This window comes from Scyliorhinus canicula, chromosome 3 (genome assembly GCF_902713615.1).
Source record: "Scyliorhinus canicula chromosome 3, sScyCan1.1, whole genome shotgun sequence".
Classification (NCBI taxonomy): domain Eukaryota; kingdom Metazoa; phylum Chordata; class Chondrichthyes; order Carcharhiniformes; family Scyliorhinidae; genus Scyliorhinus; species Scyliorhinus canicula.
In genome coordinates, this window is record NC_052148.1 from 260,211,237 (window position 1) to 260,234,228 (window position 22,992).

Sequence of the window (22,992 nt, forward strand, 5' to 3'; positions counted from 1 at the left end):
CTCCTGGTCCTGATTAGCTGCTAGATTACCACTTCAGTTTTTAATTTCACATTTTGCCACAGTGAGATTATGAATTTATTTTAAAGTATAAACGCAGTTTAAATGTAAGTGGTCTCCCTTTTCAGACAGGAATGAGTGGAATGTTTTTCTCTGAGGATCAATGGTTCTCTTCCCCAGAAAGCAGTGGAGGCTGGGTCATTGAATTTATTCAAGACTTAAGTTGACAGATTTCTGACAGACAAGGGACTTGAGGGTTACGGGGGGAGCGGACAGGAAAGTGGAGTTCAGACCACAATCAGGTCACCCACGATCTTATATAAAGGTGGAGCCAGGCTAAGACAGCCAAATGGCTTACTCCTGCTCCTAAGTCCTATGTTCGACGAGCCCCCACAATCTCTGGGTTATTAGTCCAGTCCCGTATCCAGTAGGCTGCCTCACCCAGGTTTTCCATCACTTCTTCAGTTTTTTGGCTTGGGCTGAGGAAAGTGGTAAGAACTTGCATTTGTACCTTTCATAACCTGAGGACATCGCAAAGAGCTTCACAACCAATGAACTACTTTTGAAGTGTGCCATTGTTGCACTCTAAATAAACAACAGTGTGATCATCTGTTTTGGTTGTGATATCAACATTGGCCAGGACGTCAGAGGAACTCTCCTGCACTTCTTCAGGTGGTATCATGAGATCTCTAGCATCCATCTGTGAGCGAGGATGAGTCATTATTTAACATCTCACCCCATAGTCAACTTGGCTGACAATGTAGCACTCCCACTGTACTGCACTGAAGCATCAGCCTGGATTCTTCGCAAGTCTCTGGAGAAGAAGCTAAGTGTACAACCAACTGCACAAGCCATGGCTGGCTACAGGGTAAATGCAGAGTGTTCAGAATGCAGAGTGATAATCCAGGGCTCTCGGTTATCTGCCAATGTCCATTATTCACCGTGAAAAAGTGCTCTCCATATTGTCACGGGTAATTGAAAAATGTTGTTTTTAAATTTAGAACCTTTTCTAGTCTGAACAGCATTGTGAAGCTACTGTCGTAGCTCCTATGGGCCGGATAAAAATCTTGAGAGGAGAATTTTATTTTTTGGTACGGGATGTTTCAAAGATGAATATTGGAGCCTTCCGGTGACGGTGATGTGCTGAGCAGACGCAAAGCAGGGGGCTCTTCCCCCAGACCAGAACCAAGTAGGCACTCATGGCGAATTTCGCCCAGAAGATTGAAGGCAAATTAACCTCAACGGCGAGAAGAAAGCAACCACACAAAAAGGCCAGAAAACAGGAGGTCGAAGGGACGGCAGAAGTGGCGGAAATGGCCATGAGCAGCAGGCGGATGAGCCGGCGGGCCCAGGAGAGTGGGAGACCAACGGCCCGATCAGAGGAGGATCACTAAAGAAATAGGGACTCATCAGACAGTTAATATGTTTGCGAGGGACTGTGTTGCCTTGCTCGAATCAAAAAAGACCAGGTCACAGGAAAGAGCGAAGAGGAGGGTACAGACAGAGAAAGCGGACAGTCGGCGGGTTTAAGTTAAGGGCTTGACCAGCCCCGGGAGGCGAGCCACCACACTAGCAGGGATAGCTAACATGGGAAGACAGACAGTAACAGGGGGCCGTGGCGTACCTCTCGGCAGGACCGGGGGGGTCAGAAACCACCACCAGGATTATCACCTGGAATATCGGGGGACTTAATGGCCCAGTGAAAAGATCCAGAGTCTTCGCCCACTTAAGAAGTTTGAAAGCCGACATAGTCTTCCTGCAGGAGACACACCTGAGGGAGAAGGATCGACTGTGGGTAAGAAAGAGCTGGGTGAGACAGACCTATCACTCGTGTTACAGGACGTGAGCTGGGGAAGTAGCCATTCTGATCAGCAAGAGGATGAGGTTTACAGCGACAAGACCGGTTAGGGACTAAGGGGGAACGGTACATCCTGGATGGAGCACCGATGGTTCTGGTAAATGTGTACGCTCCCAACTAGGACCTCACAGACTTCATAAAAAAGACCATGGCGGAAATCCCTGACATTGATACACACTGACTGATCATGGAGGGTGACTTCAACTGTGTGCAGCACCCACTGACAGTCCGATCGAACCTCAGATCGAGGAAAAGGACAGGCATGGCTAGTGTTATACCGTTAATTCACTGTGAGACCATGAGAACGAGCGAACATTAGGCTTTATTATCCATGAAGTCGCCTGCCAGAGTTGGCTGTACAAATGAGTGCCACCCACTGGTGGCCGGGGTATATATCGTTCCGGTGAGGGCAGAGCCAGAGGCGGAGCCCACCGGGGTTCCAGTACAGTGCCTGGAAGTAGACCGTATCATCATTTCCAGGTCATAGGTCACAGCACTATACTGACAGTTCATACTTGGTGAATACATTCACCACATTCACCCCCTGTTAAAAAAATCAAGTCCAGCGGGGGTGACGTGGGGTCATTAAATGTTCAGTCTGTTTGGAGGCCGGATCTTTCTTTTAGACCTCCTCGGCTCTGGCGATGTGGCGGGCACGGTTGATGCAGGTGGTGACTCCGCGGGGGGGGGGGGGGGGGGGGGGGGTTATAACTGGAGCTTGAGCTTTGGGTCCGTCGTGTTGGAGACAGTTGCGGGGTGGGGGTAGGCAGGGGGGTGGTAGGTGGTGGTAGTGCAGGCGCGGGACAATACAGGAGACCCAGGGGGGGCGTAAGGGGTGCTGGGGGTGGCGGTAGGTAGCGGGGAGGGGGGCGCATTGGCAGGGGAACCAGCTGGCACCAGGTCTCGTAGGGAGATCGTATCTTGCCGTCTGTCCTGGTGCACGACGTAGGCGTACTGGGGGTTGGCGTGCAGCAGCTGGACCCTCTCGACCAGGGGATCGGTCTTCTGGCTCCTCGTATGCCTCCGGAGAAGGACAGGTCCCGGAGTTGTCAGCCAGGATGGAAGCAAGACCCCGGAGAAGGACTTCCTAGGGAAGACAAACAAACGTTCATAAGGGGTCTCGTTCGTGACTGTGCAGAGGAGCAATCTGATGGAGTGGAGGGCGTCGGGGAGGACCTCCTGCCAGCGGGGGGTCAGGAGACTTCTAGATCGGAGGGCCAGAAGGATGGCCTTCCATACCGTCGCATTCTCCCTCTCCATTTGCCTGTTTCCCTGCGGGTTATAGCTCGTAGTCCTGCTCGAGGCAATGCCTTTATTGAGCAGGTACTGATGCATCTCATCACTCATAAACCATGTGCCCCGGTCGCTGTGGACGTACGCAGGGAAACCGAACAGCATGAAGGTGCTGTGCCGTGCCTTTATCACAATGGCCGAGGTCCTGTCAGGGCAGGGGACAGCGAAGGGGAAGCGGGAGTACTCATCGACGACGGTTAGAAAGTATATATTACGGTTGGTGGAGGGGAGGGGCCCTTTGAAGTCAATACTGAGGCGCTCAAAGGGCCGGGAAGCTTTACCAGGTGGGCCTTGTCTGGCCAGTAGAAGTGCGATTTGCAGTCCGCGCAGACTTGGCAGTCCCTGGTCATGGCCTTGACCTCCTCGGTGGAGAATGGCAGATTGCAGACCTTAATAAAGTGGGTAAGCCGGGTGACAGAGGTCCTCGTGGATAGTCCGAAGTCGGTCATCTTGCACGCTGGCGCATGTGCCGCCGGACAGGGCATCTGGGGGCTCATTGAGCTCCCCCAGGACGATACTTGATATTGTAATTGTAGGTGGAGAGTTCGATCCTCCACATCAAGATTTTGTCATTTTTAATTTTGCCCCGTTGTGCATGGTCAAACATGAAGGCGACTGACCGCTGGTCGGTGACGAGGGTGAACCTCCTACCGACTAGGTAGTGCCTCCAGTGCCACACGGCTTCCACTATGGCTTGTGCTTCCTTCTCGACTGAGGAGTGTCGGATTTCAGAAGCGTGGAGGGTGCTAGAGAAGAATGCTACTGGCCTGCCCGCCTGGTTGAGTGTGGCGGCCAGTGCGATGTCGGATGCGTCGCTCTCTACCTGAAAGGGGACGAACTCGTCCACCACGTGCATTGCGGCCTTGGTGATGTCGGCCTTGATGCGGCTGAAGGCCAAGCAGGCCTCAGCCGTCAGGGGAAATGTGGTGGTTTGAATAAGTGGGTGGGGTTTGTCCGCATATTTGGGTCCCACTGGGCATAGTAGGAGAATAGCCCCAGGCATCGTTTGAGGGCCTTGAGGCTGTGGGGAGGGGGGAGTTCCGTGAGGGGGCGCATACGGTCGGGGTCGGGCCCTAGGACTCCGTTCTCCACGACCTAGCCGAGGATGGCGGGGTAGATGTGAAGGGAGCAGCGCCTTACCGTGTCAGGGTGAACGAAGCTCTCTGTGCTCTTGGAGTCGAAAAGACAGGGGGTCTCGTACCCGTTGACCCGGACGACCATCACTGAGTTTTCCAGATGCTTTGGCTGCGACTGGTCGAGGGTGACTGCGCCAAGCTGCGGGTAGCCTGCGTGGTCGGCGGTACTGGGTTCACAAAATGGCGGCCTGCACATGTCGGGCTGGTTCGAAGGTGGCAACCAAGATGGCCGCCCCCATCGGTCGCACGTGTCAGTCGGTGCCGGAGCCGACGGCCAAGATGGCGGCCCCCACGAGTCGTACGAGGCTGATGACGTGTCTGAAGGGGGCATTCCAGGCAGGCACGCAGCGACATTGCACGGTCTGCGGGCCTGCGAGTCTATGGCAAAAAGGGACACTTCGCCAGAGTCTGTCTGGGCCAACCTAAAGCCCAGAAATTGAAAAGTCACCAGGCAACAACTCATCGACTCCATTCTGTAGGTCGACAGAAAATACTCAGAGGCCCCGACCGTAGAGCTGCTGGCGAAGAGGAAAAAGCTATAAATGGACTTTAATCTGCTATCCACCAGGAATGCAGTGCACCAGCTCCGATAGACACGGGGGACCTTTTACGAAAATGGAGAAAAGGCTGGCTGCCTACTGGCTCACCAGCAGAGAAAACAGGCAGCCTCGAGGGAGATAGTGCAGGTGAGGAACGGCAGAGGCAGACTGGCAACCGAGCAAAAAGCGGTCAACCGACCGTTCGGGATCTTCTACCGAGGGCTGTACACCTCCAAGCCCCCTGAGGGGGACGCGGAGATGAAACGGTTCCTCGATGGACTGGACATACCAGCCAAGGGAGACGATAAGTGAGGGGAACTGGAAGCACTGATAGGACTGGGAGAGATCATGGAGAGCATCAGCTCCATGCAGACGGGTAGGTGCTGGGACCTGATAGGTTCCCGGCGGATGTCTATAAAACATTTGCACCAGCCCTGGCCCGACACCTACGTGATATGTTCGCTGACATACCCTGCCTCCTACGCTAACACAGGCCACGATATCGCTGATACCCAAGAAAGACAACAAACTGACGGAATGCGGATCATACAGACCCATTTCGCTGCTCAACGTAGACACGAAGATACTCACGAATGTCCAGGCCATTAGGCGGGAGAACTGCGTACCAGAGGTGGTTGCAGAGGACCAGACAGGCTTTGTTAAGGGTAGACAGCTAACTGCGAACATCAGGCGGCTGCTGAATGTAATAAGGACCACATCCGAGGAGGGAACACTGTGGTGATATGCATCACTGTAGAAAAAAAAAAATGTCTTGTTATGCTCTTGGCGTAGCATAAGCTGCTTCCTTGATGTTCACTCTGACAAAGGAAGGTTCAGACGTGAAGATAACTTCAACACGTTTATTGAACTAATTACAATTCTCCTACTCGGGTTCGCCACTACTGTTAATCCTTCTATAGCTACTCAGACTGACAAACCAGTCTGCTACAATCCAAGTGGTGGGTGTAATGTTGAATCAACCCTATGTCTGTACTCACTGAGTGTCTCCAGTGGAAAGAGGAAGATCATGTGTGCTGTGTCCTTTATATATGGGTTGGTGTAATGCCCCCCTGTGGTAGTGTCACCTCTGAGTGCATTGTGAATGCCCATTGGTCGTGTCCTTTCTTACTGACCTATTGGTTGAGTATCTGTGTGTCATGTCTCTGGTGCTCCCTCTAGTGTCTAGCTAGTCTGCGTGTACTTACATTAACCCCTTGTGTACCTACAATGATGCATATCACCACAAACACCAGAGCTGATCATCTCCCTGGATGATGCAGAAAAGGCCTTCGACAGAGTCGAGTGGAAGTGGGTACTAGAGCGGTTTGGACTGGGAACGGTGTTCACTGTGTGGGTGAAACTCCTGTCCAGCGCCCCCAAGGAGAGTGTTCAGACCAACACCGCCAGCTCTGAATACTTCCAGCTGCACAGAGGCACAAGGCAGGAATGCTCACTGTCCTGGCTCCTGTTCGCCCGGGCAATAGTTGAACCTCTGGCAATCGCTCTGCGAGATGTGAAAAGCTGGACGGGCATCCGAAGAGGGGGCAGGGAGCACAGAGTCTCTCTCTATGCGGATGACCTGCTCCTTTATGTTCCTCTTCCTGTTAAGATCCACGCCGATCTTCATCCCCGAGGCCTTTTTCCATAAGGTAGAGAAAATGATCATTGCATTTGTGGCGAGGCAGAACCCAAGGATCCTTAAGGCAACACTGCATGGGAGGAAAAATGTGGGCGGCCTGGCCATGCTGAATCTACAATGCTACCACTGGGCAGACACAGCCGAGAAGGTGAGGGGATGGATACGAGAACCCAACACAGAATAGGTGAGGCTGGAGGAGTCCTCCTGCAAGGGAATGACCCTCCGAGCTCCCGTTCCCCCGACAAAGTACACATCCTGCCCAGTGGTGGGAGCCACACTGAAGACATGGAACCAAATGAGGCAGCACTTTGGTTTAATTGAGATGTCCCCCATGGCCCCCCATCTGCGGCAACCACAACTTCCCACCAGTCATGCTCAATGCCAGCTTTGCAAAATGGAGACAGAATGGGGGGGATGCTAGCAGGCTGGGACTTTGACACAGGGGACAGACTCGCGACCTTTGACGAACTGACGGAGGAGCTGGAACTACTGACAGGACAGGAACTCAGTGTGTGACGCCCAGGCCAAACATCAGAGGGAAAGCTAGACCACCAACAGTGGGGGGGGGGGGGGGGGGGGGGGGAGAACCACATGTAAAAATCTCTATAAATAAGAAACAACTTTATAGGTGAATACCAGGTAGACCATAGATTGAGCTGTTACCCTGTAAAAACTGGAAAATATCAATAAAAATATATTCTTAAAATTGACACTAAATATGGAAATTGGGGAGGAGAGTAGAGGTTTCTATTATCTGACATGCATGAGGAATGGCTGATGCGGGTTAATCAAAAATGCCAGATACCCAAGAGGTCCACATTAAAAAGCTGATTCAATTGATTTATTTATTGTCAAGTGTACTGAGGTGCAGTGAAAAGTATTGCTATCACCCTTCTGGGTGTCTCATGGTGTGCTGTAGTTTTACACAAACTGATGTTTTAAAAATGTTCTTCCGCTTTTAAAGGTATTATTAGGGAAAGTGAAGACAATTCCACCATGTATGAAGAAGAGAAAGACTGATGTGAACCCGACGGCAAAATTTGATTGCCACATGTCTCAAATTCCACCCAACCTCAAGGACCCGCTTGAAATGCAGATTGTCAACTCGGCGGTGAGTTTTGGATTTTAAACTCGATTGACTCGATCACTGAATCACGTAGGCTTGTTTAACCCACGCTCGTCCCAACTGCATTTCAGTACAGATTTTGGCATCAGTACAACAGCATTATCACCAAATGGATCCCAAAGTATATCTAACCATTTACCAACTGACACTGCAGGGCCGACACCTCAGTAGTTCAGATTAGGTTGAGCTACTTCAGAAATATTACAAATAATCTAATCTTTTCTGAGCAAATACAATAGCCAATTTTTACATCAAAGTCCCTCAAACTGAATTAAAAGATAGTTAATTGGTTTCTTAGATTTTTTTTATATATATATATGCTCATGAGCTGTGGCTAGGACAGCAATTAATGTCCATCCCTAATAATAATATAATTATTTTTATTAGTGTCACAAGTAGGCTTACATTAACACTGTAATGAAGTTAAGTGAAAAGCCCCTAGTCGCCACATTCCGGCGCCTGCTCGGGTACACAGAGGGAGAATTCAGAATGTCCAATTCACCTAACAGCCGACTTTCGGGACTTGTGGGAAGAAACTGGAGCACCCGGAGGAAACCCACGCAGACACAAGGAGAACGTGCAGACTCCGCACAGACAGTGACCCAAGCCGGGAATCGAACCTGGGACCCTGGAGCTGTGAAGCAACAGTGCTAACCACTGCGCTACTGTGCCGCCCTTGCCTTCAAGAAGGTGGTGGTGGAGGTACATCCACGGTTGTCGTGGATTTAGGTTATTCCGGACCTGATAATACTCTATTACTAACCTAGGCCCTGGGTTAACCTATTAAAAGAGGGAAACCTGTTTTCCTGCCAAGACTCAGAATAGATCTCATGAAGGAAGAATGCTTTTCCGGGTCTCAGACAGTTAAACAGGATCTCAGTTACTTTCTATAGGGAGAGTTCAGATTCGTCACTCATAACTAAATCGATACCTCTTGAGGTCGTGGGTCCTATTGCCGACTTAGGCTTCCTTGGTGTCTAGGAGATCAACCTCGAGATTAATTTTCACACAGTATGATTTTAATCAAAGTATCTTTATTGTGAAAATATTACCAATAGATACATACCGAATTGCAGAGTTAAAGAATAAGTGGACTAAATAGTCCTTCTAGTTATCTACTAACATACTAACTTCTCTCAATCGAATGAATCGAATAAACATGGAAAAATCCTTAAAAGCATCTCTATTAGTTTCTTAATACATCTATGAGAAGTTATACAAAACCATACTTACAACAGGTTTTGTCCGACGAGACAAGCTTCCGAAGAACAGAACTGACTCTCGCCCTAAAAGGGGGGTCAGGATCAGAGAGAGATACTTCTGCTAAAATCCCCTCTCCTTATATACATAAAACTTGCTTATCGGTTCAGGAAGGCATTTATTACCTTGGCATTTATTGTTGGTTAATTACCGATAGCCAAATGGCTAATTGGATGTACTATCACTGATAGATCTTTTAATGGTTGTAGTGTCTGTGTGACTGTCAGGAATCCTAAGATATATTGGCAAGGGAGGCACTGGTTGGTGCCTGCCTCTTGTCAGGGTGACAATCTCTCCAGATATCAAAACAGACACTTTTGTGAAGGTGTTATCGTAAGTGTCCAACGGTATAATTTGAGAAAGATTTGTGTATCTATTTATCTAGGCAATTCCCTGTCCTTATATTTTGAATACTTCTCGGGAGGGGAGTTTGTCTCAAAGGATTTATGGTCTATCAAAGAAAAGCCTTTAATTGTTTGATACTAATGAGTCTTTGGAACCAGCTTGGAGTCTCTCCCATCAGGTCGTAACCTCTATCTGAACTTTAGCTGAATTAGAATGCTTGAATTAGAATGCTGTTTGTATTACTGCCTTATTTTTAATCCGAATTCTGCGGTGAACGTGATATCCATCACACGGTGCTGTTGGGAGGGAGTCCCCGCATTTTGACCCAGCGACAGTGAAGGAAAGACGATATATTTCCAAGTCAGGGTGGTGAGTGGCTCAGAAGGGAATTTGCCGGTGGTGGTGTTTCCATGCGTCTGCTGCCCTTGTCCTTTCCGGTGATATAAACCTCCTGAGGAACACGCCTTGTCGCATCACTGCCCATAAGATACTGTTTCCTTTATCCCTACATTCTGACAATTGCCAACATGTGTCATAAGGTTACCTCTAATTGCATTTTGGTGTTTAATAATCTCTTGTGCAGAACATTACTAAATGCCTTCTGGAGGTTCATGTGGGACAGAGACATGGACACTTCTCTATTCACCATGCCAGTTCCATCCTCGAAACATTCAGTCAGATTAATCAGACATGACCAGCCCATCACAAAGTCCGTGCTGATTCTCTTGGGATAATCTTTCATGGCACACAACAGCTCTGTAGATTTACATTTTCCCCCTCCCTTCTTAAGTGGCGATGCTGGCATTGGACTGGGGTGGGCACAGTAAGAAGTCTTACAACATCAGGTTAAAGTCCAACAGGTTTGTTTTGAATCACTAGCTTTCGGAGCGCAGCTCCTTCATCAGGTGAGCAATGAAGGTGATCACTCACCTGATGAAGGAACTATGCTCCGAAAACTAGTGATTCGAAACAAACCTGTTGGACTTTAACCTGGTGTTGTAAGACTTCTTACTGTTCTTAAATAATGGTGACATGCGAAATCTTCCCAGTCACAGGCACAATTCCTAAATTTAGAGAGCTTTGTTGTTGCATTCATTTTAACGACATTCCTCTTATTGTGTCTACCATGTTTAGGTTTACTTATACGAATTCAATGATTTGTGTGAGACGATGGAATTCCCGAGGCAGTGCCTGCCTTATGCTTTTGTTACAGCGAGGTTCGTAGGTCAAGAGGTGAAAGCTGCTGTGGCACCTTTGCGGTTTGGTTCGGTTGCAACAAGCACTCCGCTGTGTGGTAAGGAAAAACTTTGGGCCCAAACACCCTCGGCCTTTCTGCGCTGGCTTAATCCCGTTCCACCACTGACCTCTGGCCTGATCCCTATAGCAACACCCAGGATCGCCTTGGCAAACTGGTTTTGGCACGCTAACTATGTGGACACTTGTAAAATCGGGGTTCGTGGAAGTGGCACTGGCCAGACAGAATGCCAGCCCATACCATTGTCTCCACATATAAATTTTTTGTGGGATCGAACGTGGGTTTACCCAAAGGAAAGCAGGACTTGAAGGGTTAAATGAAGAGGCCAGGTTGCAGGTACCTGTCACATTCCCTTGAATTAAAGAGGGGGAGAGTTAATCAGATGTTAAAGGGATTTCAGCGTGTCAGTGACAGAGAAACCATTTCCTCTAGTTGGGAAATCCAAAACAAGGAGAAACAACTTTGACATCAGAGTCGGGTCATTCAGGTCATTAGGGAGCACTTTTTCATAAAAAAATAGCAGTGGGTATCGGAAACTGTCTCCTCCAAAAGGCTACAATGCCTGGAACAATTGGAACTTCCAGGTTTGTGGTCTTTTGGTCTTTGTTGTGTAATGATATCAAGGGATGTTGATTAGAAGCAGGTAAATGGAGATGATCCCATCTCATGATCCAATTGAATTCTGGAATAGGCTTGAGGAGCTGAATAGCTTCCTCCTCTACCTTTAATCTGACCTTCCCTCTTCACACACACTGCGCCCAGTTATGAAGGAGCCAGATGTTTTCCGGGCACCCAGGCCAAGATCCCAGGCTTGCACGTCAAGGTGGGACCACATTTGTGCTGTGGGCTTTGGTGGGTTACTAATGCGGTTAGGTTTTGGGCATGATGCAAGATGTAACTTGTAGACTGGCTTGTTGGCTTCTTTCATATTTCTCTCCATCGGTCTTCCCCTACCTAGGCCATTGAATCTGGGTTTTCAGGTACTCTTCAGCAACTTGCCCAAGGGGGTCATGCTCAATACGTCAGCTAAACATTGGCTATTTGGCCAGCTGGTCTACCTCAGGCACATCCTATCCCATTCTCACATGGCATCCCCATACATTAGACATTAAGCAGGCATCCTTGAAGAACTATCAGTGGCAGCAAGGCCAGCAGATCTTATCTTCCCCAAAGCAGTGTCTCTGATGCCAACAACAGCAGCATTGTCACCCATTCAGCCCACTGAGATGAGCTACCTCTGCACCAGAACCAGAGCCAGTAGTAACGTTAGAATATAAAAAGGGAGCAGAAAGGAATCTCAGTGTACAGAAAGTTGTCTGGATCTGCCGTCCAGTGGCCAATGCTTTAATGCTTATATCCTGCCGCTGTTTGTGCTGTGATCTTGACACCAATTGGGTTTGTACCCTCTGGTGGCAAACTCATTGGGGTAGGTGGGGCTCATCGAGTGTGGTCCATGTCATTATGGGTATCAGCCTTTCTCCACAGATCAGGAAGTCTGGTAACTGCTGCCACACCCCTGGGGTTGGGTTTGAGAAGTGTTGGGGTTTCCCTTCAAAAGACAGACTTTGTGCCTCTTCTCCTCTCTCCCCCCTCCCCCCAAGGTGGGTCCCATCATCCACCATGTCTCAGGCCTCTTCTGAGTGTATTGACTTTTGAAGGTCAGTCAAGTCTCTCAGAGGCTGAAGATGGTGGGTGTAGGGGATCTCTGGTCCCACACTTGAGTTGCCTTGTGTTTTTGTTTGGGAGTGGCTGAGGTTTCTTCCACACCGTCACACCTCCCCAACCCCCACCACCCCAAACATCAAAGAAAATCTGTCGGAATCCCCCGTGTAAGGCTGGGAAGCCACAATTCAGCCTGTTTTCCAGCCCTTCACTTCAATTCCAGCAGGATTGGAATGAAAATTATTCCAAAGGACCAAGGTATTTGGGACCCTGTTGGAGAGGATAATTGGCATATATATGTTGCTGAATAGGGTAGGATGTTTATAACCGAAAAATTTGATCTAATTTGAGCTTTTATTTCTTCCATTATCCTATTTTAACAGAGGTGCCGAAACTGGGGAGCTGTACGGTCGCTCAAAGACTTGGCCGAGGAAAGAATGCCAAAGTGGTCTTCCACCGTTTTGGGAAAAAGAAAGAGGCTCCAGCTCCGCCCGTTCCATCCTCTCCTGTTAATAATCTTGGCAAAGTGGTAACATCCAAAACCAACCAGGATCCAAGGCTACTGAAGCGGCCCAGCTGTGCAGAGGGTGAAAAGGATTGCTCCATTCCCAAGCCTGTTCCTCTGCCCATCGAACCCCTTTACAGTATTAACAGCCTAATGAAGACTCTTTGCTTCCTGAAAGCTTGTTCCTCCACTCCTGCACAGTTGCTGTGTGCGGCTGAAGCCGGCCCTCGAGCAGTTGATAGGACTGTGCGAGAGCCAGCACGGTTCCAGAATTCAGCAATGGAGCAAGGGGAGCTGGCACCTCTGCCAGTGTCAAGAGCAGTGGCTGCAGGGGCTGGGGTCAGCTTGCAGAGCACCCCGGATATCACGGCAGTCCTTTCTCAAACTGCTAATCAGCAGGCGTTAAAGACAGCAAATCAAGACAGTGGCCTCACTTTGATAAACGGGTTAGATGAGAAAATGAACTCGGGTGTACAAATAAACAACATTCCACCCAAATCCAGCACGGACAACAAACCCTTGGACGAACCCTTTTTTGAAGACATAAAGTTATACGAAAGCGAGGTCAAGCAAAAGTTGCAAAAGTATTCAGCCTTCTTGGTACTGTGTGACAAGGAGAGAGTCTCCAAGATTCAGGCACTGAAGAAGTTGAGCAGGATAGACAGAAAGGCCTTCTACTGCAGGCTGAAGAAATACGAGAAGTATTATGAAAGATACCAGAGTGAGCTGGGCCTCGACAAATGCTGCAGGGCCACCGTGCCCAGATCGCACGACCTTGCTTATCCACACAGCTCGCCTGTTTCCACAGGAGCAGCTCTGCAACCCTGCTCCTGTGCGCTCACACATGGAGGTGGTTCGTCTGGCTGCAGTGCGGAGCCGGCCTTTAGTGCCACTGCTGACTGTCTCGCAGAGTCTAAGGGACGCGGGCAAACTGAAACCACACTCTCTGATTCAAAGGGGGCGAATGATAAACAGGCGGGAGGCGTGCAGAGCAACCAGTTAGGTGATTTGAGCTGTGCCGCCGGTGGAATCTCGCACAGCGCAGAGAATGTAACAACAAAGAGATTTGACCTGACCGAAGAACATGTTCCTGAATCTGGCAATACGGCTGGAGAATGGAAGAGAGAGCTGCAAAGCTCTCTTGATGATAATGAAACAAGCATAGTTGAGGATGCATCAGTAGCCACCGAGTCCCAGAGGCAGATAGACTCTTCACCTATTATCCCCAGCAAAGACATTCATATCAGCAATGAATCAACACAGCTCAGCTTCCTAAGCACTGTTGATCACTCGCCTGATCAACGTGTGCAGATTGCCTATGGGTATGGTGCACCTACAGTAGTGGAGATCTCCGAGACGAACATGAATGTTGGGTTAAAGGAAGAAATAGTGGCTTCAGAAGACATGCCAAGCCCTTGGGAAAATGGAGAGTTCAGCGAGGACAGGTTGTTTTCCAACTTCCAGCTGGAGGAAGTCGCCTCCAGTAAATACACAGACGAAGCTCAGGACGAACCACCCAACGTGGACTCTTTGCTCGATTTCCTAGCGGCGCGGATTGAATGGGAAAATCTGTTCGAGAGGTCAGAAGAGAATGAGCTGAAAGCAGGTCCAGAACTGGCCTCAGCGGCCGCAATTGCCAACAGCATTGGTCAGCAGATCCCACCTCCAGCAGAAACTACATTCGGTCAACTGACCCGTCATTGTCCAGAGTTTGCAGATGGTCCAGATGCAAGGAACCAGCAGGATTCCTCATCCATCCGCGCAGAATTGCTAACCCCAGGCAGCCAAACGGCGATTCCTCGTCTGCAGGTGATGGCAAACGGTGATTCTGTTGCAGAATACAATCAGCATCACACATTGATACACGTTCCAAATGGTAGCTGTTCAGGACACTCTGCAAAACGATGCACACAGTTGAGAAACAGCACTGAAACCCAAACCGAAACACCTGTAAAAACAGCAGGGAGAGATTGTAAGGGAGCTTTGGTCACAGGAACCAATAAACCTGCCCCCACGGTGAAAAAGGTTGAATCTAAAGATGCATTGCAGGTCGCGAGCAAAGAGCTAAACCACGTTTTCGCAAGTACAGATGATGATACTTGTGAGCTCACATCTAAAAATGATTGGCAGCATATATTAAATAAACTATCAAGTGGCCCACGTCCCCAGCCTAGCGAGAACTGTACGCGGGAAGATTTGCTCTGCGCATTGCCCTTGAATAAACAGCTTCCACGGGGTATTCTTCCCACTTACAAAGGGGAAGCAACGTATGTTGGACAGTTGACAAACATCCAATCTAACAAGAAGGCCACGGCACCTGACAATACGGAGAGAATAGCAGAGGTGGAGTTTCTGAATGAATCGGATGGTGGTGCCCGGGGCATGCACACACATAAATCCAAAGGCGAATTTGCCAGTGCATTAAGTGACAACTTGCGCAAATTAACTGAGGTCAAGAACAAGGGCAGGAAGAAATCAGCATTGAAACCGCAGGACAAGTGCACAAAAGAGTTGAATGCCCATCGTAAGAAAATCAGTGGCTTAAAGGACCATTCAAAGGTTACCTCAAACGACCATGCTCGGCATGTGGAATCTGACGTGAACAAAATAAAGAAAGCTGCAGCCAGCCAAGAGAAAGGAGTTCCATCCCTCAGAAACAGCCAACACAAAGACATTAAAATGGGCAGCTCAGCTCAACTTGCTGGTGAACCCAGAGACTCATTGGGTTCCGATGATAATGTACAGTCAATACTCCAGACACAAAGGTTCCCAAACCATAAAGCCCCGGCACTGGTTCACCCAGGGACATCTGCAAAGTGTGTCCCATATGTGGGAATACGCCCAACAGGAAGCATTAATGGGAAAGTCCAAGGGAGTGACACCGGCTCCACGGGAAATCTCCCTTCTCCCGATGAAGGGCGTATCTGTGCCTTTCTCAACTGCAAAAGGCAAATTGCGCAAGTGGCAAGTGTTTTGTCCAGTGAAGCCTCCTTAAGCAAAAACAGCCGACTGGCTAAGCTGCTCACCAAAGCGGTGACTAACTTAAACAAAGCTTATGAGAGAGTCGGTAAGTCTTCGGAAATTGTGAAAAGAATCGGTGTGGGAATGAGCCAGAATCCGCTGCCAAAATCCTACCAGAGTAACTGCAATACTTTCTGGGAAAGCTGTGATGCCGACGGCCAAGGGTATCATAAAAGACACCGGCATCGGCCCAAGAGAGAATTGGCCCCAAAAGGCAGTAAATTCAAAGTGCAAAAACATGTGAAGGTGTTGGGGGTTCCACGCCAGCGTTGTGAGCAACTCTGTAAGGGGGAGCCAAGTACAGGGCTCAGGAGAGAGCCCAGCAAAGACAAGAAAACTACACGTGTCCAGGACACCAATAAAACTGCAGAGGAAACACTGGCCTGCAGGATAAGCAGAGCAGATTCCGGAACATTTCAAAACGCCACGACAAAAATACACCCCCACTGTGTCATCAGCAAAGAGACTGGGGCGCATTCAAACCAGAATTATTCCCAAGGATTCAAACCTTGTGAAACTAAGCCTCCAGTTGGACTGTCTGAATGGACGAACCCGCCTATTATTGACTCTCAAGACGAGTCCACACCAGCTCAACATCATCTGGTGAGTGGTGACTTAATACAGCATCCAGCAGGAACCAGATCGTGGCAATCCCCATCCAGCAGCAAACTTGAGGAATGCCAAATGGAACTGCATGTCGACTCCCCAGAGGATGGGCTGTCTGTTGGGGAAGAAACCGGGACTGAATCGATAACGGAATTTCCTGTCGTCTGCCTGGCAGTAGAATCTGGCTTGGACCCTCAAACGGCAGAACACTCGGACCAGCCCCAAGAAGTGAAAACTCCCCTTGCTTTCCAAACAGTGGGCTCTCTGGGACAAAGCCATCAGATCAAATCGCCCATTGAGCTGCCAGGAGCAGAGGGCCAATTTGAAAATCGGCGATCTCAAAACTTCCAGTGTGAATTCGGAGGGATGCAGGTCAAAGATGGAACGGCCGACAGTAAACATGCTGGATCAGGAATGGGATTTCCCGGCCAGTTTCAAAGTTTGGGTGCTCCAGCTCCTCCCAGGATATCTAAACCGCCCCTAAAACCTGGGGCAGATAGCCCCCAGCAGGTGGAACTGCAGATCGACTCCCTGGAGATAACATCACACCTTGACACAAAACTGGAAGGTCTTTATCGAAGTGTCAGGGTGGGATGTCCCATTCAACCTGTCCCTGGAGAATCCCAGATAAGAGAATTGACACAACTGGATGGCAGCTTGGATGGCTCGTTGCGGACAGTAGCTGCTGGACCTTGTGTTGCATTGAGAATAACGGAATTCCAAGTGGATATTCCAAAGCTCAAACCTCAACTTGAGTTCAGTGCAGAATATCGGACTGAATACTGCGTCGCCAACAGCGAAAGCAGTGGAGCAAACCTGGAACGCCCTGCTCCACGGAAGGTTGCACCATCCCCTGCACCGAGTGGCAGAACGGCACACACCGCCCACCCCCGGGTAACGGGCGCCCACACGCAATCTCAACCTGCAACTTTCCAGGACAGACCCCGCACGCTAAAATCCCAAGGAGAAGATCCCAGGATCGAATCCAAAAATGAGGATGATCCCAAAGTGGAGAGGGAGGAAGGGGAAATCGCTTCAGACAGCGAATCTGCTTTGACAGAAAGGAGGCAGACTGCGATCAGTCAGAAGGCAGGCAGTGTCAGAGAGCTGAGTGTGTGCACGGGGAGGATGGTGGGGGAAAACCACCCGCCACAGAGTGGGAAAGAAGGACAGTCACCTGGAAGTCTTGTCGCTAAAATCTCTGAGATTTTGCAGCAAGCTGACAGCACGTCTTTGCTGGGCAACTTGGAAAGATTGAAGCTGAACTGCGAGAAGATGCTGCCTCCATTCATCTCAAGCTTCGAGCTCTCGCAGGGCGAGCGCTTTGCAGACGCCTTCGTTTGCAGAGACTGGTTTCTGCGAAATAGCATGCAGAACACGGTCAAGGCTGTGCACTTAAAGCCAAGCGCGCTCCATCCGTACGTGGAGCTCCAGATGATGATGGAGACGGTGCAGTTCTTGGAAAATAAGATTCGTTTCCTGCGGGGTCTACCAACATTTCGGAGCCTCCTGTGGTACGATGAGACTTTATACGGCGACTTACTGAGTGAGAAAGCAGGCTATCAGCAGCAGTCAATACTGTATCCTTCTTTCCAAGAAAGAGTCCAGAATAACTGCTTTGAAGCACTAAGTGACTATCGTGCTCAGGTACTGAAATCCTGCCATACGGAAACTAAAGGGAAAAATGCCTATTATGTCTACCTCAAACACAGACGGGAATTGGAGGAATGCTCGGCAGTAATGCAGAGCATCTCTGACTGCTGCTCATTTTGCCTTTCTGTCCCATTAACATCTAGTATTAACTACGGCGATGATGTGGAAAGTTTAGAAGCCCTACGCAGGCATGTTTGGACGGCGATAAACGGACACACCAGCCTGCCCGAGGAGCAGCAGGACGTGGCCAAACTGTTCCATTTGTGGACCGTGGTCGATTTTGTAAATGCCAAAACCCGCACCATCCACAGCTGCCTGGCGGCGAATGAAGAACTCTGGTGGTTTGGTCTGGAGCACATGCAGTTCAGTGCTGCCAAGGTGCTGGTTTGGGAGAAGAGGGCAAAACGCCACCAGCTGAACAACGGTTTGACCCAAATGGGAATGGGCAGCAGTCAGAAGGATAAGATGAAAGGGCTGATCCTGGAGCTGAACAGGAATGCATTGTGCATGATGTACAACCGATACAGCAGCTTGGCCTCCAGGAAAATGGCTGTTGGCGGCTCCGAACAGGCAGACCCATCGCCCAGTGACGGCAAGCTCCTGGAGTCTGCTGGCCAGGCTGCGCTCCCATCAGCAGACGGTCAGCTCCCAGGGCAGCCAGTCTCCGGACTTGGTGACCCCCACAGGAATTCCTTCTGTCTCCTTTTGGACCAGTTTGGCTCTGTTGGGAAAATCCTGGAGCGTTCACGGGTCGCCCAGAAGGAAGAGCTAGAGCAACTCTTGGTCAAATGTGAAGATCAACTGGGCGCGCTGATGAAGCTTTTCCAAGTGCTGCAGGAGGTTGAATCAGAGAACATCCTACTGACCGAAGCCAGTTTTCCAGCCAAGTTTACTGCTGACAATATCAACCCCATCCTCTTAAACCCTGAAACTGTGGAGATCTACATTGAGCTAATCATGATATATGAAACAGTTCACTATCTGAAGAACCTCATGGCACACCAGCTGAACCAGCAAACGTACAGAGGGATGCTGTGGTTTGACCCGGCCTTACTCCCTGAACTTCTTCACAATCAACAAGACACCTCCATCTTCTCATTATTCCGCGAGAAATATTTGCATGATCCCGCCGAAGCGCTCGAACGCGCAATTTCTACGCTGCAGCAAGAACTGGATTTAATCTTCGAGTACAAACAAAGTACCAATTATACCTACGCAGTTCAGCTTCTGTCACGAGAGCTGTCCGAGATTATGGCCGTTAAAAAATACGTGCGGCAACACAACATTGGTGTGAAAACGTATGTGAATGCTGTCCCTTATACAGCATCCATAAACTATGGCTACACCGAGTCGGACTTGACACACAACTACAGGCAGCTAGTGCAGGTTCTGGAGAAGTTAGTCAAGGCGCCTAAGAAAGACTTGGGGAAGATGGCACATATCATGGAAGCGATGAAGAGCATTATGGACATGAGACAAGTGGTTTCCGAAAGCAGCACCTCGACCCTTCACATTCTCACCTACCAGATGCAACAAAATAGTAAGAAAAGGAAGATGCTGGAGGACTCCAAGACAATTCAAACTTCACCCAAGATTGGGAACAGCCCGATTTGTGCGGGCGAGCTTCAGTGGAGTATACAGGCAGGTTGCAAGAGACACACTGTGCAGTTGGTCAACATGAGGAAAAGACAGTTTTGTGACTCTCCATTCTTTCAAAACCAGGAAGATCATGAAGCTGATGACCCTCCCTTCAATAAGCAAAAGATGGTAAGATTCTGATTTTAGTACCTGTGGAAAGTGAGTTGGTAACACTTCAGTGGAATACTTTCCGTAGAATTGCACAGGAATTGCAGTATAGAAGCAGGCTCTTTAACTCCATGTTGGTGTTTATCTTTCACACACAAGACCTGGCCTTGACCCCATGAGCCCATCCTCTTCTCAAATCCTTTAATTAAGGTGGGGAGAGATGGGAAAGGAAAGGCTGGGGGTCCAATAAAGGACGACATTAGCACACCATCATTGAACAGCTAGGCATGTCAAATTTCACCGTCAATTTCTAGCCACTGTCATATGGGCCCTATGGACTACCTTAAATTGAATGAGACTCAGCCTGGCGCACGAGGAGGACCCATTCACCCATCTCAAAGCTTCCTCCCATAGCCCAGCCTCCAGCTCAACCCCCAGCTCCTCCTCCTGCTTTCGCCTAACTACTCCTATCGGGGTGCCCTCCCAATCCATCAATTCCTTATATACCTCTGACACCCTGCTCTCCAATCTCTTCTACGACACCTTGTCCTGCAATCCCGGGGGTGGCAGATCAGGAAAGGACGGGAAGCGCAACAATTTGGAGGAAATGGTGGTATTGTCACCAGACCAATAATCTAATCACTCAGAGACCAGGGCTAATGCTGTGGGGACATGGATTCAAACCCCACCACGGCATTGAATTATTCAATAAATAAAATCAGGAATTATAAAGCTATTCTCAGTAACAGTAACCATGACACTATCACCGATTGTAGATCTGGAACATAAAGCTAGACTCAGTGATGGCAATGGTCATGAATTGAAAAAACCCATCTGGCTCACTAATGCCCTTTAGAAACATAGAAAATAGGTTCAGGAGTAAGCCATTCGGCCCTTCGAGCCTGCACTACCATTGAATATAATCAAGGCTGATCATGCAAATTCAGTATTCCCTCCTGCTTTTCTCCATTCCCCTTGATCCCTTTAGCCAGAAGGGCCACGTCCAGCTCCCTCTTGAATTTCTCCAATGGACTGGCCCCAACCGCTCTCTGTGGTGGAGAGAGTTCCACAAGTTCACAACCCTCTGAGAGAAGAAGTTCTTCCTCATCTCAGTCCTGAATGGCTTACCCCTTATTCTTAGGCTGTGACCATCTGGACATCCCCACTTCGGGAACATTCTTCACGCATCTAGCCTGTCCAGTCCTATCAGGATTTTATATGTTTCTATGAGATCCCTTCTCATTCTTCTAAACTCCAGTGAGTACAGGCCCAGCCGACCCAGTCTTTCTTCATATGTCCGTCCTGCCGTCCAGTTCCTAAACTGCCACCACTCAAATAAAAATCTACCGTTCTGTTTTTGCAACCAAAGTGGATAACTTCACATTTATCCCCATTATATTGCATTTGCCAAGTATTTGCCCACTCAGCCAGCTTGTCCAAGTCACCCTGCAGCCTCTCTGCATCCTCCTCACAGCGCACACTGCCACCCAGCTTAGTGTCCTCTGCAAATTTGGAGATATTGCATGCAATTCCTTCGTCCAAATCATTAATGTATATTGTGAATGGCTGGGGTCCCAGCACTGAATCCTGCGGTACCCCACTAGTCACTGCCTGCCATTCTGAAAAGGACCCGTTTATTTCCACTCTCTGCTTCCTGTCTGCAAACCAGTTATCTAACCGCACCAATACATTACCCTCAATACCATGAACTTTAATTTTGCTCACTAATCTTGGGCGGGATTCTCCCCTACCCGGCGTGACGGAGGGTCCCGGCGTAGGGGAGTGGCGCCAACCACTCAGGGGTCGGGCCTCCCCAAAGGTGGGGAATTCTCCCCACCTTTGGGGGCCAGCCCCGTGCCGGAGCGGTTGAGACCAGAAGACCGGCGCAAAAAACCGGCGCCCCCGGCAGCGGGGCTGGCCGTCACTGCCGGCGCATGTGGGGTTCTCTTCCGCTTCCGCCATGGCGGAGGCCGTGGCGGCCGTGGAGGAGAAATAGTGCACCCAGGGCACTGGCCCGGAGTCTGAGCGGGGGGCCCTGATCGCGGGCCAAGCCACCGTGGGGGCACCCCCCCCCCCCCCCCGGGGTTCGATCGCCCCCCCCCCCCCCAGGACCCTGGGGCCCCGCTCGCGCCGCTGATCCCGCTGTTCCAGAGGTGGTTCAAACCTCGGCGGCGGGAGAGGCTTCCCAGCGGTGGGACTTTGGCCCATCCGGGCCGGAGAATCACCGCAGGGGCCTCTCCGATCGGAGTGGCGAGATTCCCGCCCCCGCCACTTCCCGGGTGGCGGAGAATCTCTGCCACGGCGGGGGCGGGATTTTCGGCGGCCCCAGGCGATTCTCCGACCCTGCTGGGGGTCGGAGAATTTCGTCCCTTTTGTGTGGGACTTTTAAAAAGCCTTTCGAAAGTCCAGGTACACAACATCCACTGGTTCACCCTGGTCATCCTCAAGAAATTCCAGAAGACTTGTCAAGCATGATTTCTCTTTAGAGAATCCATGCTGACTTGGACCGATCCTGTCCCCACTTTCCAAATGCTCAGTTATTTCATCCTTAAGAATTGACTCCAGCATCTTCCCCACCACCGATGTCAGGTTAACCGGCCTATAATTCTCCGTTTTCTCTCTCCCTCCTTTTTTAAAATGTGGGGTTACATTAGCTATCCTCCAATCCATTGGAACTCTTCCAGAGTGTATAGAATGCTGGAAAATGATCACCAATGCGTTCACTATTTCTCAGGCCACTTACTTAAGTACTCTGGGATGCAGAGCATCAGGTCCTGGGGACTTAACGGGTTTTAATCCCTTCAATTTCCTCAATACAATTTCCTGACTATTAAGGATTTCCTTTAGTTCTGCCTTCATGCTAGACCCTCTGTCCCCTGGTATTTCCAGAAGGTTATTTGTGTCCTCCTTGGTGAAGACAGATCCAAGGTATTTGTTCAACTGGTCTGCCATCTGTTTGTTGCCCATTATGAATTCACCTGATCCTAACTGTAAGGGACCTACATTTGTCTTCCCCAGTCTTTTTCTATTCATATATCTATAGAAGCTTTTGCAGTCAATTTTTATATTTTCTGCAAGCTGATTTATATTCTATTTTCCCCTTCTGAATTAAACCTTTTGTCCTCCTCTGCTGAATGTTACATTTCTCCCAGTTCTCAGGCTTGCTGCTTTTTCAGGCCAATTTATATGCCTCCTCTTTGCTTTTAACACTATCCCTGATTTTTCTTGTTAGCCATGGTTGAGTCACCTTCCCCATCTTACTCTTGTGCCAGATAGGGATGTATAATTGCTGAAGTTCATCCATGTGTTCTTTAAACCACTGCTGCCTCATGGTGCCCAGGACCCGGGTTC

The 22,992-nt window shown here is 49.5% G+C and overlaps 1 protein-coding gene across 5 annotated transcripts in view; it reads left to right on the forward strand.

The window, feature by feature from the left end:
• LOC119963487 overlaps positions 1-22,992 on the forward strand; it is a 110,330-nt gene that overhangs the window by 75,945 nt on the left and 11,393 nt on the right. For all 5 annotated transcript variants that reach the window (XM_038792681.1, XM_038792682.1, XM_038792678.1 and 2 more), the window contains 3 exons: positions 7,427-7,573; positions 10,328-10,487; positions 12,494-19,662. In XM_038792681.1, the coding sequence (XP_038648609.1) occupies positions 7,427-7,573; positions 10,328-10,487; positions 12,494-19,662 (7,476 nt within the window). The remainder of the gene's footprint in view (positions 1-7,426; positions 7,574-10,327; positions 10,488-12,493; positions 19,663-22,992) is intronic.